The 17,364-nt window shown below is 37.3% G+C and overlaps 3 protein-coding genes across 6 annotated transcripts in view; 2 read left to right on the top strand and 1 right to left on the bottom strand.

Annotated features, from left to right (window-relative positions):
* The first annotated feature begins 247 nt into the window (after positions 1-247).
* Positions 248-10,356, top strand: LOC106057656 (nucleoside diphosphate kinase 6-like). 4 transcript variants are annotated; one of them, XM_056030320.1, is made up of 7 exons: positions 540-663; positions 2,625-2,772; positions 3,639-3,741; positions 3,963-4,002; positions 8,378-8,461; positions 8,599-8,675; positions 9,804-10,347. In XM_056030320.1, exons 3-7 carry the CDS (start codon positions 3,651-3,653, stop codon positions 9,947-9,949), a joined length of 438 nt encoding a protein of 145 aa, XP_055886295.1. In that variant the 5' UTR covers positions 540-663; positions 2,625-2,772; positions 3,639-3,650; the 3' UTR covers positions 9,950-10,347. The 4 variants fall into 4 exon arrangements, with proteins under 4 accessions (XP_055886292.1, XP_055886293.1, XP_055886295.1 ...); XM_056030317.1 differs by lacking the exons at positions 540-663; positions 2,625-2,772 and adding an exon at positions 248-346 and having other exon boundaries at positions 9,804-10,356; XM_056030318.1 differs by lacking the exon at positions 2,625-2,772 and having other exon boundaries at positions 508-663; positions 9,804-10,343.
* A 76-nt stretch (positions 10,357-10,432) lies between these two features.
* On the bottom strand, positions 10,433-15,587 carry LOC106057655 (uncharacterized). The gene is made up of 4 exons (XM_013214960.2): positions 15,029-15,587; positions 13,715-13,881; positions 11,775-11,900; positions 10,433-10,934 (listed from the first exon to the last, which is right to left on the bottom strand). Exons 1-4 carry the CDS (start codon positions 15,585-15,587, stop codon positions 10,791-10,793), a joined length of 996 nt encoding a protein of 331 aa, XP_013070414.2. The 3' UTR covers positions 10,433-10,790.
* A 196-nt stretch (positions 15,588-15,783) lies between these two features.
* Positions 15,784-17,364, top strand: part of LOC106057686 (uncharacterized) — a 44,829-nt gene continuing 43,248 nt past the window's right edge. The window contains exon 1 of the mRNA XM_056030315.1: positions 15,784-15,931. Coding sequence (XP_055886290.1) covers positions 15,906-15,931 — 26 coding nt within the window. The 5' untranslated portion in view covers positions 15,784-15,905. The remainder of the gene's footprint in view (positions 15,932-17,364) is intronic.

The raw sequence follows: 17,364 nt of genomic DNA, 5'->3' as shown, positions 1-17,364 counted from the left end.
TACACTCCTCATATCTACTGACTTCTCTTATTTCAATACGGTTGTAGAACTATATACTCCGAATAAATATCAAGATTTTGAGACGTATAATGAGGGGTCACGATGCCCAATACGTCATCCTAAGTGAGTGCCACACGCAGAGAGGCACCAAAAAAAATCTGTCGTAGATTTTTTAGTTAAGTAATACTTTCTTAGGTTATTTTCATCTTCCTTTTTATTTATAAGCCTGGGCCTACAAGGCCTATATTTCTATGTGATGTTAATGGATAATGGCCCATGGCCATGGGGGATGTGGGGCATTGTTTCTTGCGGGCCGTATTTTGGGCATTACTTCGTATTACTTTACGTAAGTAGATACGTAATACCACCATAATATTACAGATACTTTGATCTAGATCAGCATATTCTAGATTTCGATTACTTTAGATCTAGTCGCTAGAAAATTTTGATTATACTTATAGATATCTAGAGCTACTCAGTTAATGTTTTTAATGCTTATGTTTTGAAGTGGTTTACTAAAAACGTGAATCATAACATCAAGTGTCCTGAACTTGTAGTTCTAGATTATAGCAGACTAAGCAGACAATGACTTCATTTAAAACTTTACAGCTTACTTTAGCGTTGATAAAACCAGATATTGTTGCACACCCGCATATTTTAAATGTTTGTCTTTTAATTAAAATGCTGTTCATAGATCTAGATTTAGATAAGAAAACATAAAATACAGAAAACCTAGTAACTAGTAGTACTAGCTCTACAACTCTACACTGCACAGTACGCAGTACTCAAGTACTGTACATGATCTGAATTTCTGAATGATCATGACATGATAGATCTACCAGATCTAGCCTAGAGTCTAGATGTAGATCTACATAGATCTAGATCTAGTTGATAGATGATAATAGATCATTATCATATAAAAATCATAATCTACATCTATTCTAGATATCTAGATGATGATAATTAGGTATACCGATAATTATATCTAAATCTAGATCTAGCTAGACTAAGTCTTCTAAGTCTTAGACCTTATTATTATTAGATTTAGATCAATCATCAGAGCAGATCTATCTAATCTATTCTAGGTCTAGAAATTAGAATAGATAGAGAATTAGAGTTTAGACCAGTCGAGTCTAGACTATTTTAGAATATTCTTAATTCTATCTATAATTTTAGTCTATATCTAGATCTATATCCTACTCTTCTACTTTCACTACTAGATCTAGTATTTATTAATTTAACGCACAATTAGGCTTATCCTCAAGCCTTAGGCAGGCTTAGATTACTTAGAATTAGTCCTAATTAGAATATCAATAGTGACAATAGATTTAAAAATAATATAATAATAATCTAGAGCCTAGTAGATCTAGATTTCTAGATCAAACAAATTTTTTTTACTAAGCTAAGCCTTAAATTAGTCCTTAAGCTAAGACTTATTTAGATTTAGAATCAGACTATTAATTATAATATAAATATTATACTCACTAGAAGAGTTAAAATCTACTACTAGAGTAACTAGTGCATGGGCGTAGCCAGTTTTGATGTTCACCCCTCCCCCACCTGATTTTGTGACTGTTGTTTTATTAATTTTTTATTTTATTGCAGGAAAAGTTTTAATGTTTAACCATCACTTTCCCTCGTATTGCCAAGGGGGGGGGGGGGGGTTAGTTTTTAAAGACCCTATTCAATTTAAGTCTAAAGTCAACTACAGTCACTTACTTCCAAGAGCTTATTTAAGGTGGGTCCTGAGTTTAAAAAGCCCTCCAGAGGGTTTGGATTCTAAAACCTCCCTCCAGTTTTTTTTCATGGATTCTAAAACCTCCTCCAGGGGGTTTTGAAGTTAGTACTTCTCTCTTCAATACAAAAAAATAGTCACAAAATTCCATGAGTATATATGAGTTTAAAACCTTCCCAAACCATCTTCAGAGGAAATTGAGTTTACCCCCAGGTGGTTTCGAGGTTAAAAATCCCACCCTTCAATAAAAAAATTAATAGGACTTACAGTTACCTAATTCCATGAGCCTAGCCAAGGAGGATTTTGTAAAACTTTCAATCAAAGGTCATAGATTTTTCAGGTCAATAATATGGAAGCTGTCTATCTGCATATCTTTATGTCTTTAATTAGGGAATTTTAGTAATATTATAACACATATTTTTTTTTTTTGCTGGTAGTAACCTTCAATTGTGACCAGGTGACCTTAGTGATAGACACTGGAATGCCACTTGCATAACATTCTTCAAAGGGGTCTTCGATGTAAAGTTACACTGAATAATCTAAATAATTACATACACATAGTGCTTTATTTGTGACAATATGCACCGGTATGGCGTACCGGGACCTTTTGCAATGTGAGGGGAAAAAAAATATTTTTCTTGTATTTTAACATTTATTATTAATTTATTAGTAGTTAAAAGTTAGGCAATCCATCACTGAGTACCGGCACCTTTTTTTTTTTTTTTACAAAAAAGCACTGCATACACATAATATCATAGCATTTTATAAGATATTAAGTACATATAGATCTAAATCAATCAATTATTATTTTTATAAATAACTAGCATTACATACACACCGGCTATGTCCGTTGATTTATTCTTAGGCTTTGTATTGTTTATTATGGCAGAACAAAAAGCAGATGATGTAACAGAGATGCCCCATGGAAATGCTTTAAAGACCAGCTTAGACACCACCTTGGTTTAACTGATATAGAAGAGAGCACCTGGCTGAATTAAGTATCGGAATGGGACAAATGGAGATCACTTCCAGATGCTGTAGGATACATTTTTGAAGCCAAAAGAAAGTCCATAACTGGGAACAGATGTAGATGGCAAAAAAAAAATCTAAATTGACCACCAGCAGAAAATGGTTATGTCTGGGCTGTGTGGCAAAATATGTTGGTCACAGCTGGGTCTGTGTACTCACAGGAAATAATGCATTCCTCATTAATCTTGTGACTCGAAGACAAGCCTTATTGTGGCTAGAATATATTATAGATTTATACTCCATTTCACTTCGAATCTAGATCTAGATCTAAAAAGATAGCTGTAAATATAGATATTAAAATGATGCTGTATTATACTACAGTGAGTAAATTATAACATTAGATATATTCAAGTTAAATTCATGGACTGTAATTCAGTAACTATCATACAAAATTTGTATAATTGCAAACATACTTAATATTTATGCTTGAAGCAGCATAGTACATGGTGCATAAATTTTCTGTTTCAATTTTATTTTTTAAGTGTTATTTTTAAATCCTTCTAGACAGGTTTCCTCAGTTCGAACCCTGCCTAAAGCCATCCCCTGCCATCCTGCAGAAGGTTTGGGGTATTATGTAATTATCTTTTAATCTGAAGGATTTAAATGTTCAGATAACAGAGAGAAAAAAAATCAGGCTTTCATAATTAAAATATCCATATCCTACACATGGATTATTTAAATTAAATGATTGTTATTTTGTATTTGTGAGTTATATGTTTATCCCTGCTCATAAAATAATAAATTCACCACATGTCATTGTCATATATAAAAAAATACACTCCTAATTTTTCATTTACTTTTTGTAGTATGCTTATTAATTCTAACCATGTAAGAACTTTATTAATTCTTTAGTTTTATGGATTTGTTGTTACAGAATGTAACAAGGATGATATTAGAGAATGGTTTTTATGTGATAGAATCCAAGAGACTGATCCTTACAACATCTCAAGCTGAGCAGTTTTATGCAGAACATAAAGGCATGTGTAAACTTTTTATACATTGGACGAATGAGCAATGAGAGTATTAGAACTATCTTAATTAAATGGAATATAAGAATATTGGAATGTATTTTCTATTTTAAGTACAGAAGTTTTTTTCCCCCAAAGCAAAACAAGTTTTATGGTAAATCATGTTTTAAAAAAAGTTTCTATGTAATGAATTATAAATAAACAGCTATGTATGTTTTATTTCATTACAGGAAAATTTTTCCAGAATAGATTGGTTTCATTTATGAGCAGGTAATAGTTTTTATTTTTGCTAGGTTATCATTTGAACTAATTACATTTAAACTATAATTAATCTTATCAATACAATTTCACTATTTTTAGCACCTATATAAATTTCACTATTTTTAGCACCTATTTAGCTTGATTAGCTAACCATACACTCTCTGCTATTTCATGCCGGTGTTGTTTTTTTTATAAGTTTCAGGCACTGTTTTTGAAATGAAATGTGCTTACCCAAATCTCCTGCAGGAGATGTTAGGAGGGTTTGAACCCAGAACTGTTGTGATAACAGTCCTAAGTGTAAACATGACCTGGCAACCTTCTACTATGCCAGTAAAAATGAGATGATGCCTTAGCTTCTAGGGAAAACCTCTTTTGTGCAATCCTTTATTTGATCAACACTTCAGTCAGCATTGTCGAGGGAGTAAAATTACTCCTACCAAGATAGTGAAAAAATATGAGTTATATACCTTTCTTCTTCTAGCCGGCTTTTTTGCTTCTGTGCTGTAAGCTCTTTTACAGACAGTCCCAAGGTTTGCTGTTCTCTTCAGTTGTTTAGCCCTGCCATACAGTGTTGGTTATGTATGGCTTTAGTGGTAGTAAGGTGGATTAAGTTAGGGCGTTCATAGAGGATATAGCGTTACGGTTTCATAAGCATGAGTGCAGTGTTTACAAAGGAGTGGGTGTGTGAGATTTATTTTGTTAATGTACTAATCTAAAGGTAGAAGATTGCTATTTGCAGGGGAGGAAGTTAATACTCTTTGTTTGGCATGGTGGGTTAAAGTTAACCTTTAATGAAGTCCAGTAGGGAATCCGTTATCCCTTTGATTGTTAGAAAGGATTTTATCCAACAACCAGGCCTGTCTGAGGGCTCCCAGTAGAAGCGGCCATAATGACTGGGTAGGAGTGGACCGTATCACTTACACAGCGCCCCCGGTACTATTTATTCCACACGCTTTAAGTGGCAGAGGGCAGCGCTAACCATGGGAAGCTTGTCTCATATTCCTTTACTGTTACCTCCACTGTTCCATGAGGGGCTGTCCCTCCAGCTATCTGGTTACTGATGGCGGCCCCCTTTGTGGAACAGCATGGCAGACTTTTTGGACTGGGGTTCGGGCTATTTGTTCCATCCCTACCCCCAGTGAGATAAAAAAAAAAAGCTCACCCAGGGAATACCGCAAGGGCCTTGTTCACTAGTACTTAGCCTATCTAGTTCCACTACTAGATTTTTCTACGGTGGCGCCAGGCTGAGCCTTTAATAGTTAATCAGCCTTTTCATTTCCCATGATGCCTAGTGTCCAGGGATTCACTGTAATGATTATGGTATTAAATTTTGATTATCCTGATTATTGTTGTCATCTCTCTTGGGCTGGATAAGGTACTGCTAGAGGATTGGGAGGCTGCAAAGACAATAATATCTGATAATAATTACATTCCATTATAGTCCAGAAGCTATGTTTGAAAATCTGCTCATTTTTTCTCTGTTGGATAGTGTTTTAGGGCTAGTTCATATCTTATCTTATCTTATATAATACAGATGTTACTTCAAAAAAGAAGATGATTACGTCCTACGCGTCATGCATTTAGTCATGCATATTAACCAATGACTTAAATTCTGCCAAGTCACTGGTTCTTGGCTAGCTCAGGCAACCCATTCCATGCTCTAATAGCACTAGGGAAGAAGGAGTATTTGTACAGCTGGTACCACCAGATTCTAGGCCTTCTATGAAGGTGTGGCACCATGTTAGAGGTGCCTGAGCTGGTTTTTAAAGCATTTTTAGAGAGCATCTCTGTTGGAAGGGGTAAACTATGTAGGAAAGGATTGTGCAAGCACATAAATAACCATACTCCTCCATCAATGCTAACTACTAAGACTAAGGTCCTCCCGCGCCGTTCGGCGCATTGGGCGGCAAGCTGTCTCCATAATGATCTGTCACTGGCAATGTCTGAAGCCTCCTCCAACCTGGTGTCCACTGTTCTGAGGTCCTCCATGAAGGTGTGTCGCCAGGTAATACGAGGACATCCCTGTTTGCGCTTTCCTCGTTTTGGCTTCCATGTTATCGCAACTCTTGGTGTGCATAATTCATTTTGACGTAGAACATGTCCCGCAAACCTCATGCGACGCTCAGTCACAACCTCACTAAGTGTTCGACTCCCAGTTCGGCATACGATTTCCTTGTTTGAGATCCAGTCTGTGTAACTGACTCCCAAAATCCGTCTCAGCCATCTCTGTTGAGCCACATTTAGTCTTTTCTCAATTTTGACAGATGACTTCCACGTCTCACATGCATATGTAGCAGTTGGAATGACAATTGTGTTGAGAAGGTGTATTTTTGTCTCGAGTCCAATGGCTTGGCTAGTCCAAATAGGCTGCAGCCTTTGGAAAATGCTCCCTGCTTTTCCTATTCGGCACGCTACATCATGGTAAGCATTTCCATCATTTGTTATGATGCTGCCAAGGTACGTGAACTTGTCCAGCTCTTCAAGCTTTGACTCGCCAAGTCTGACGGGGACACCCTTTGCCTTATATCCCACTCGCATAATTTTAGTCTTATCCAAGTTTGTGCGGAGGCCAATTTTGGGTGCCTCTCTGTCTAGGCTCTCCGTCATTTCTTGAATGCATTTATTTGTAGCCCCGAGTAGTGCAACATCATCAGCAAAGTCCAAGTCCGTCAATCGGAGTTGTTCATGCCATGGAATACCAAAGGCAGTCTGGTTCATTGCTCTCCTCATTATGTAGTCGATGGCTAGGAGGAAAAGGAAGGGAGATAAGATGCACCCCTGTCTCACACCTGTCTCGATTGTAAAAAACTCTGTTGTTCCCTCTTCTGTTTTAATGCAGCAACTAGACTGACTGTAAAGGTGTCGTAGGATCTGGACGAATTTTTCTGGGATACCGTATTCTCTAACTATTTTCCATAGTGATTCTCGGTGGACACTATCAAACGCTTTTTTGAAGTCCACGAAACTGATCGTTAGCCGTTGTTGGTACTCAAGACTTTGTTCTATGATATTTCGTAAAACGAAAATCTGCTCTGTACATGATATGCCTCTTTGGAAACCTGCTTGTTCTTCTCTGAGCCTTTCATCTACAGACTGTTGAAGCCGTCTCAACAAAACAGTGCTGAAAACTTTGCCTGGGACAGAGAGGAGAGTAATGCCCCTCCAGTTGTTGCAGTCTGCCAAGTTGCCCTTTTTTGGAAGCTTTACAATAACTCCCTTTTGCCAGTCCTCTGGGACTTTTGAAGTTCGCCAACAGAGATGAGATCAGTCATTCTGTTAACAATGCACTGTCCCCCATATTTTAGCATTTCTGCTGATATCATGTCTAGTCCTGGTGCTTTGTTATTCTTTAGCAATGCAATGGCCATGGTAACCTCCTCAGCAGTTATTGGGTGTCTTGACCTTGAGATCATTGTCTGGAGAGGGGTCTTTGAATATGTAAGTTAGGTCTGGCGACAGTTGGTTAAGGGTCTCTTTAAAGTGCTCTACCCATCTTGCATCCTGTTCTTCTTTCGTTAACAAAGTTTTGCCTTGCTTGTCTTTTATTGGTGCCCCATGTCCACTCTTTGCTCCAGTGTGATCTCGGACTATACGATGGAGGGTTTTTGTGTCATTTCTGCTTGCAGCTGCTTGTGCCTCTTGTCCCTTCTGCTCAATCCAGTCCCGTTTATCTTGCCGACAGCTTCTCTTTACTTTCAGATCTGCTTCCCTATAGGCTTCTTCCGCTAGGCTGAAATCCTGTGTTTCATTTTTCTGATCTCGTCTACGTTTGGCCTCTTTCCTCTCATCTATCAATTTCCATGTTCTGTCTTGTATCCACCGTTCCTTGTATGAACCTCACCTCCTTCCGATAACTTCTTCCGCGCACCCAATAGTGGTATCTTTGAAGTTGGCCCACTCTTCTTCAAGGGTCAATATATCTGTAAGAGCCTCAAAGCGGTTCGTTAGTTTCAATTGGAACTGTGCTGCAGTATTGCCGTCTTTAAGCTTCTCTACATTAAATGGGCGGGGTCGTGTGGCTCGTTTTGGTTGGCGTTTCAATCAGAGCTTACATTTGCCACTGACAAGGTAGTGGTCTGAGCCGATATCAGCTCCTCTGCGGGTCCGCACGTCTAACAGAGATGACCTCCATCGTTTGGAGATGCAAATGTAATCTATCTCATTGAAGGTTTCTCCATTTGGTGATCGCCATGTTTTTTTGTGTATTTGTTTGTGCTTAAAATATGTGTTTCCAATTGAAAGGCTGTTGGATGCGCAGAGAGAAATCAAACGCTCGCCATTATCACTGATGTTTTCTGCATCAATGCAGGCTTATATATTTAACATTACTCATTTTGATAAAATAAGATTTTTATTAATAGATTTGATCATTTCTTGTTTACAGCGGTCCATTATGGACTTATATTTTATGTGGTGACAATGCTATCAGTAGATGGAGAAAGTTAATGGGACCAACTAAAGTTCTCAAGTAAAAGTGAATAGCAAATATCTTTATTATAGATTACTTTAATTTATTTTATTATTTCAAGAAAAAAAAATTAGTTTAATTTTTAGGCCTTAAAATCTTAGGTCATTGGAGTAATAAATATTTATTTTTTTACTCAGAACTGTTTATGATGAACCATTAAGTATAAGAGGATTGTATGGACTGACAGATACAAGAAACTGTACCCATGGCTCAGGTAAATCAGAATGATATAGCCTAAAGAATAGCAATTGGGTTGGAGAAATAGAAATGTAATACTGAATTTTAGCTGTTCCCTTTTATTAATTTCAACTACATATAAAATAGTCCAATAATATTGATAGTTCAAATTGTATGAAATTCGACTCATAAGAGTTGTTGGCCTTCCTCAGTCAAAGAAAGCTTATGGTTCATCTCATAAAACACTTTTTCATGGTGATGTAGAGCCCAATGTGAAGAGACATCTCTTCCACATACAACACAGGCAAAGGTGGGCATTGGCATTGGTGGTTAAGGAGCCAGCCATATTTCGTTTGTTTTGATTTTCTTTCAGAGCTGTCGCAAATAATTTTGTTTACTATCAAGAGCTCCTTTCTCTCTCCACATAATGTGGTGTAGGGATTATGTGTTCCCAGTAGTCATCATCAATGTCCACTGCTTTAAAAGTCCCATTTGATTACATCAACATAACAGAGGTGGGATGACTAGTTTTTCTTGTGCCTGTTTTAAGTTGTCCATAAAGGATGGCTCTCAGGATAAATTCTATAAAATCTTTAAAACTAATGAATTTTTCTTGTGAAAAGAACAATGGGAAAAAGAAGTTTGTGTTGCTTTTGAGTTTGTAAATGTTTTTAGCATTACTTTTTTATGTTACTTAAAAAAAAATTTTTTTTAAAAGTAAATTGATAACTAGTTTACTTTTTTATGCAGAAACTTTATAGGGAAACAACTTTTATTTTTGTTGCCATTTTTCTAAAAAAAAACAAAAACAAAAAATAAAAAACTAGAACTAACCACAGTTGTTGTAAAGCATTATTGAGAATTTTATTTAAAACCATGTTGTTTAATGTAAAATACATTTGATAATTTTAGATTATTAAAAACTATTTCAAAGGTTTTTCAAATAGCTTTTTTAAAAATAAAATAATATTAAATTAATTTTCATAATGATTGAATATTCTGAAGGAAATTAACATTAAACTGTAAGTTATAAACATTTGAAAAAAAAATTGTGAAAAATGTTTTTAATCAAAACTATTATCACCTATAATACTACTTGAATATGTACAAATAACATCTTTATTTTGAGTACATGTCTGACACTGAACCAAAAACTTTGTTGCAGATTCAGAAGAAAATGCTGAAAGAGAGATACAATTTTTCTTCCCAGAATTCAATATAAAAAAATGGTATGAGACAGAGCATGATTTCTTCAGGCAAGATTTTGTTGAATTTGATCATGATAAACTGAAACATGTTATATGTTCATAAAATACTAAACTATTCAAAAGTAGGCTATGTTTTGTCAGACAAAGTTATATGTGATTACAGTACTGTATCATTAAGAATAAATCATGCATTTTATATAAACATTGTTCAGCAGTGAATAGTCACTTGTACAATATTGTAATAAATTTATAATTAATGTAAATAATAAACAATAATATCCACTTGCTGAGAAGGTATAAAAGTTGATTATAAGTTGATTATTAGAGACCAATTTATTAATCATATTGTTTTTTTATAACATGCTTAGAAATCAGTTTTTATTTCATGTCAGTATTGATGTACATTTACATTTGGAAAAAAATGAATTCTCTGTCTTTTTGAGAATGTATAGTTGACCATATGAACTGTTTACAATTTTTCCTCAAACGTGTAATAAATATATATGATTTTTGAATCATTTAATGAAATAACTTTGAATTATTATTTGTTGCTGTACTATCTTTTGCTTTATGTTACCTAGATGCCAAAAAAACAACAACATTGAAATATTGATTTGAATATTACCTATGAGTGTTGACAATTATTAAAATATAAATAATTTAAATTCTATCAACTTCCAGAGCTTTACAACATGTCAAATGAAAAAAAAAAAAAAAAAAAAGCATTAAACATTTGTTTATTCCTGGTGACATTTTATCAACATTAAATTATTGCAGTCTGAAGTTTTCATTTGTAGCTGAAGTTTCATAGTCTTTGAACTTAGTGTTTAACTTAAGAAATTTCTTCACATTTTGATAGGTTAAGAAAATTTGCATATTAATTTAAAAAAATGTTTGAATATGTTCACACTCCAGTTAATTATAAACTAATTCAATGTTGTTCCTTAAAGCATTGTCATAGACTCATATACACAGATGAAGAAATAGCCCAAGATTCCAGATGCTAGGGCGGCCATTGAAGCATTAAATGTAAGCTTTGAGTAGACATTAGCTTGATTATAGTTTCCTAGGGACTTCTCGATAGAACACTGCAGAAAATAAATTTTCAAAAGAATATCAATAATAGCTTTATAATCCTGGGGAAAAAATAGTTTTACTTCAGTCCATTACACTGAGCAAACTATAACAAGTGAAATGTTCCTTTATTAAACATCTCATTCAAAGTTTACAAGTGGAGTTGACATCAGGAAATGTTCACATGACATGGGCTAAATTGTACCTGGGCCACATTGTGTTGATGTGCCATAAAGTCTAAATTAAAAAGTTTCCTTTCATTCAATAATTTATTTACATTTTAGGCCCCAGAGGAAAGACCTTGTAGAGGGCAGACGCAGAAAATTTAAGAAAAACTTATAGACCCTGGAAGACAATAGAACATTGACATTATCATTATTATTAAATTATTTTGGAAATGTATGAGGTTTCTCTAAATTCAAAAGTGACTACCTAAACATTAATGAAAAGACACCGATAGGATTTTTAGGGCTCCCCTGAGTCCACCCAACTCTAATGGGTACCTGACTTTAGTTGGGGAAAGTAAAGGTGGTTGATCATTGTGCTAGCCACATGACACCCTGCTCATTAACCGTTGGCCATAGAAAAAAATGACCTTAGCATCATCTGCCCCATAGATTGCAAGGCCTGAATGGGGGAACTTTACTTTTTTACATATACTAGGAAGGTTGCTGTTTTCCTAGGCTCCGAGTCATCTTTCATTTTACTGGTAACAGAATTCAACTGTACGCCCCCACCCCCTTTTTTTTAAATTTTGAGCTGGATCGGAATCCAAAAGTCTATCCCTTGATGACCTCCTTCCAAGCAGATCGATATATATATATATATCTACACTATATGTTGACTAAACTGACCATGTTTGAATAGTAAATAGCCACCAGACCAACTGGCCAACAAAATAAACAGGAAATAAATGCCAGGGCTTGATAGTCAGACTTTTCTTGGATCTCGAAGCTTCCATTACCGACCACTGGCTGGACCTGAAAATGGACAGTTCTTGTGAGCATTGATACTGATAAAAATCTTTATAGGATGCCTTTTACCTACTTGTTTATATATGAGTGTGTGTAACTGAAGTGTGCCGGGATATGCTTTTTCCTTTCTTTTTCTCTTTCTTCTCCCTCTCTTGCTTTCTCGTTTTTTCCCTTTTTCTTCTCCCTCTCTCTCTCTCTTTTTCTCTCTTTCCCTCCTCAACCTCTCTTCTCTCTCTTTCTCTCCGTCTCTTTCTTTCTCCCTCTCTCTCCTCCCTCCCTCTTTCTCTCTCTCGCTCCCTCTCTCACCTTCTCTCTCCTTCTCTATCTACAGGCACGACATGGCCTAAATTGTGCCGATGTGCCTAAAATCAAATCTATTTCTTATCTTTGTTGTTTCCTAGCGTTGAATGATGAGCATCTTCTTATCTTATATAATACAGACGTTACTTCAAAAAAGAAGATGATTACGTCCTACGCGTCATGCATTTAGTCATGCATATTAATCAATGACTTAAATTCTGCCAAGTCACTGGTTTTCCTGGCTAGCTCAGGCAACCCTTTCCATGCTCTAATAGCACTAGGGAAGAAGGAGTGTTTGTACAAATGTGTCCTAGCAAATGGGACGAGGAATGTGCCTTTATCTTTGTGTCTTTCAGAGTATTTTTATTAAACTTTGTTTTTGTATTTGAAGATTATGGTTCAGTGTTTTATGTATGATGAGCATCACTTCAGACTCAATCCAAACAAAAAAGTCTGCGTGTTTTTGTAGGCCTATATCGCATCTTTCATGTCTTGGCATGCTCAGTACGCTCTGGTCTAATCTTTTATGTGAGCTCGACAGACTGGATAGGTAACCAAGCGGGTTGTCTCACTCGGCCACACATCGCATTCAACAGCTTTCAACTTTGTGAGTTCCACATAATTGAATTTGAACGAGAAGTATTCATAACCATTGAGTAAACCTGGTTCAGTTATCTTGTTTGTATAATGTGTGAACTTTGTGTGTGTGTGTGTGTGTGAATTAGACCTTTATAATTTAAAGCACAAACTCTATGCAGCTGGCTACGCACGGTATTTAGAACGAATCGTTATCAATCTCTATTCAACGGCATATTTACCAATCTAAATTACATTTACAACCAAACTTCTTCTTCTTCGTTCTCATTTTTATGTTCAGATGACCAGACCAATACATGAGATGAACTGCGCAGTGGTTTCCAAATCAGGGAGCTCTCCATATAGTTTTCTTTCTATTGGGGTGATTTGAGGCCAATGTCTTATACGGGCCTCTTGATAAAGAGAGCAGTTTTGGAGGACGTGGTCGGCATTCTCTGGTGATACTCCACATGGGCAGATTTAACTGGTTCCAATTTTGAGCTTCCGGTACATGTGTTGTCGCATTCTGTTGTGTCCAGTCCTGAGTCAAAAGATTAGACGTTGGTCTTGTCAGGATAGCTTGTAGTAAGCGTCATCTTTCTTGTGATTTGGATGAGAGCTCGTCCATTTCTCATTTATTTTATTAAGAATTATTTCTTCAATTCTTCTGGATAGAGTGCAGAGTTTATTAGTGAGTTAGTTCTCCCACTCTTGGCGAGTGTGTCGGCCTTCTCATTTCCATCTAGTTCTATATGAGCTGGGATCCATTGAATAACAGTTTTTTTGCTGTTGTTGTTGAGCTTTGTAAGTGCTGTTCTGAGGTTTTTAATATAAGAGGAAGAGTTTTGCTAGCTTTGGAGGGTTGTTTTCGCATCGGTACAACCAAACAAGAAGCAGGAGTGTATAATTTGAACAATGCGAACATATGGAAGAACATAACTTACCATAGGTTCACGTTGCTGGCGTGAGGCTGGTTTTAAAGAGAAATGATCTCCCCTTTCTTTCTCCAGAATGAACTGAGCCTGGGGTTGGAATGACCTATAACCTCTGGGAGTATCCACTACTGCGGAGCCAGTCTCTACACATTCTGCGTACGATGGCGGTGCAACCGCTGCAAATAGATTGAATACATCCCTAATTATTATCTATATAACAGCTAGCCACAGGACAATAGACTTAATCATGATTAATAAATACCAGTCAAAACAATATTTCCAATAGCAAGTTTCTATGACAACCAGTCCCTTGCTCTTCAGTAAGTTTTAACCAGGAGGCTCTCGTTAACCTTGACTAGGACAAAGAAAACTGAATTGGAACCTCTGCTGCCCAGCAGCTGTACCAAAACATCGAAAAGGCTTCGGGAGTCAACCCAGTTGCGTAGCAAGTTACCCGTGGGCCCGGATTCAAAACTATGTTTTTGGGCCTCCCCCCACCCCCACCATAAACTAATTTAATGCGCGTCTAAAAATCGAGTAGTCCGTATATTGATCAAAATACATTCCAAAGCCAGTAGTTTTAAATGGGCTTTTACAAAAGTGCAAAGTGTCATCCCCTAGGGATCAATTGGGCACAACCCATGGGTCTATAAATGCAATGAAACCCCCACATGTTGTTACGTCACTGGTGTGGGCCGCTAATGGTCCTAGGCCCGAATTCATTGAACCCCTTCGCGCCGTGGATGCTTCGCCACTAGTAAACCCTTAGAAAAATCATGTGACCGTGACTCTTAGGCAGCTCCCAGCACATTGTGCTACACCCTACAGAATCTGCCACGTCGCTTATCCCAAACAGTATTAGATACCTTCTATTAGACACATCAGCTGCGAAGAGATATGAGAACTGTTGTGTGGGCCACATCGTGCCGACCAATAGCTAATGTCCTGTCATTCATTTCATTTCTATTGAATGAATTATAGTCAACTCTAGTTAACAGGAATTATTATGGTATAGGGTCAAAGGTCTAGCTGCCATTGAAATCACTACTTTGTCTCATCATTTTTCAATGCAATTCTTAACTCCCTATTATCCTAAAACCAATGTGATTGTGAATGTAGATATTTATTTCAATCTTGTCAAAATATCAAGTTGATCTCATTCGTTTTACCGTCAACATGATTAGGTCAACATTATTCTTTTGTTTTTCAAAATGTCAACAAACAAAAAATCCATGTCTGTCGTTAAAGTTTTATCAATATTTACCAGTTGATGTCGTAATATAATCTAATTGTATTTCACTTAAAATTATTAGTAAAACAAACCAGTTTGACCCATGCTCTTTGCATGACCTCCACTCCATTCTGACGGGGCAGAGAATGCCCCATATTGAGGTAGTTCTACCAATGCATACATAGGTGACGTATTCATCTTTAATGTCGTCTGCTCTTGAATCTCCAGTACACTGGGTGATCTCTCTTTGTGCACAAGGCTAGAGTAAACTTGGTCGGTACAAATCATAGCAACAGATAGTCTTTCATTGCTTGGTTTCAAGGCTGGTGAGGTCATCCCCAAATAGTCGTCGTTACTTCTTCCGGGTTGAAGGAAAGTGTCGTGGCGGACGTTGGGGCTAATGATATTTGCATAAAGAAATCTTTCAGGAGGGCTGGCAGCTAGCAAGTGTGCATCTAAAATTATTCCTTTGCTTGATTGGGTGGAGGCGTCCATATTTTGTAAAGCTGTAGTCGATTGGGTACAAACATCAACAATACGTGAATCTGTTGTTGATTGAATGGAAACGTCCGCTTTTTGTACCGCAGATGTTGATTGGGCGAGAATATTGTTTTTCTGTAAGCCCTGCTTTGATTGATAGCCAGCTTCCATTTCTAGAAATGTGTAGTTTCCCACCTGCAGAAGTCTCCAGTAGAGAGTACACCTTTGTTTTGATCAGCACAGAGAAATGGATTCAGTGCGTATGCCTTGTTAGTAGGCCTAGTAGCTCTAGCATTGGGCAAAGCCTGAAAGTGGAAGACGTTGTATCAGGTTTTTACTGTGTCGTTAACGTCATGCATTGATTTGCACCTGAAAATAATTGATAAAAGCAAGCATAGTTAAATATACAGTTTATAGACGCTGCTTTTAAATGACGACTCTAATGTTTTGTGATCATGGATCCTATAGAATTTGCTTAGAACTTTTAAAATGTTTACTGTAGTTGTCATTGCACTGTAAATACATAAAATATAATGTAGTTTATTGTTCCCCCCTCATTATCTTCGTCTGTCTTTATTTTACCCAATACTCTCTCTCTCTCTCTCTCTCCCTCTCACTCCCTCTCTCCCTCTTCCTCTCTCTCTCTTTTTTACTTTCATCGTTCACCATGTTTCACATTCTTTACTTTTTATAACATTTTCAATCATAAATTAGTTTCAGTCAAAGATATTCCTACTCTAACCCAAACTAAAGGAAACAAAAGATGCGCAACATAATGTTGTAACACAAGGGATGATCAGACAAAACATATTCCAGAACCAGCGCCACACGTATTTTGTGTAGTGCTGTACATAGAACCGGGGCTAGGTTGTGTGGTTTCATCTTCGACCTTTTCAAGCGCCTGAATCATACACAAATCAGAGTGGGTCCCAGGCTCCCATAATGCGCGGTATTTTGGCGGTCACCCCTACACTGCTCTTCGGTGCTCTGTGGCTGTTATACACGTTTCTTAATATCTTGAAATCTGCCTGGTGTGATGGACATCAAGCGGACGAATAGTCAATGACATGTCATCGCATTAGAAGACCTAAAATCCATAGGCACTAGCTGGGAAGAAGCTGTAGAAGGGGCCTGTGGAAGTGACCTCTGGAAGTGGCCTGTGGAACAGTGGAAGTGGCTCGTGGAATTGGGTTGTGGAATTGGCTTGTTGATTTGGCCTGTGGAAGTGGCCTGTGGAAGTGACCCGTGGAAGTGGCCCGTGGAAGTAACCTCTAGAATTGGCATGTGGAAGTGGCTTGTTGATTTGGCCCGTGGAAATGGCCTGTGGAAGTGACCTCTTGAATTGGCCTGTGCAAGTGGCTTATGGAAGTGGCTTGTTGATTTGGCACGTGAAAGTGGCCTGTGGAAGTGGCTTGTTGATTTGGCATGTGGAAGTGGCTTGTTGATTTGGCCTGTGGAAGTGGCCCGTGAAAGTGGCCTGTGGAATTGACCTCTGGAAGTGGCCTGTGGCCGATCTCTGTGAAGAGAGCTTTCCGCCCTGGCGTGAGAGGGTTTATCTTTAATTATACTATCTCAATAATGAGACTCTAGGCGACGCATACTGGGCATGGGCGGCATTATGGGGGGGGGGTATTGGTAAGTGGTTGTCTTAGGGGAACCCCCTTGTCCGCGATAAAGAGAAAAGTCACCGTCAGCACATCTTAGAAATATTCGTGGCCCTGAAATGACACTTGCACAGTGTCCCGCGAACTGCTAAGGCCGCCTCTGGACTGTGCAGGGTTAAGGGGAAAAAAAAGTCATAAAGTAACCAAATGCAGTTGTATCTAGATTTTAAATCTGGTATATTATATATTTATAAATCGTCCTGACTGACTCCTGACTTCAAACCAATCATCCAATATATCATGTTATCTAGATAGTTAGCTCTAAATGCGACAATGTTACGTTA

Source organism: Biomphalaria glabrata, chromosome 5 (genome assembly GCF_947242115.1).
Source record: "Biomphalaria glabrata chromosome 5, xgBioGlab47.1, whole genome shotgun sequence".
Classification (NCBI taxonomy): domain Eukaryota; kingdom Metazoa; phylum Mollusca; class Gastropoda; family Planorbidae; genus Biomphalaria; species Biomphalaria glabrata.
This window is presented reverse-complemented; position numbering and strand designations above follow the sequence as displayed.

What these genes read in the sequence shown, in the direction of transcription:
- LOC106057656 (XM_056030317.1), top strand. Translation starts at nt 257, where the DNA reads ATGTTAATGGATAATGGCCCATGGCCATGGGGGATGTGGGGCATTGTT. An exon ending in TTGGTTTCATTTATGAGCAG is followed by an intron (nt 4,003 to 8,377) that starts GTAATAGTTTTT and finishes TCTTGTTTACAG; the next exon opens with CGGTCCATTATGGACTTATA. An exon ending in GGACCAACTAAAGTTCTCAA is followed by an intron (nt 8,462 to 8,598) that starts GTAAAAGTGAAT and finishes TTTTTTACTCAG; the next exon opens with AACTGTTTATGATGAACCAT.
- LOC106057655 (XM_013214960.2), bottom strand. Translation starts at nt 15,587, where the DNA reads ATGGAAGCTGGCTATCAATCAAAGCAGGGCTTACAGAAAAACAATATT. An exon ending in AAAGAGCATGGGTCAAACTG is followed by an intron (nt 13,882 to 15,028) that starts GTTTGTTTTACT and finishes ATCTATTTGCAG; the next exon opens with CGGTTGCACCGCCATCGTAC. An exon ending in CTATTTACTATTCAAACATG is followed by an intron (nt 10,935 to 11,774) that starts GTCAGTTTAGTC and finishes TATTTTCTGCAG; the next exon opens with TGTTCTATCGAGAAGTCCCT.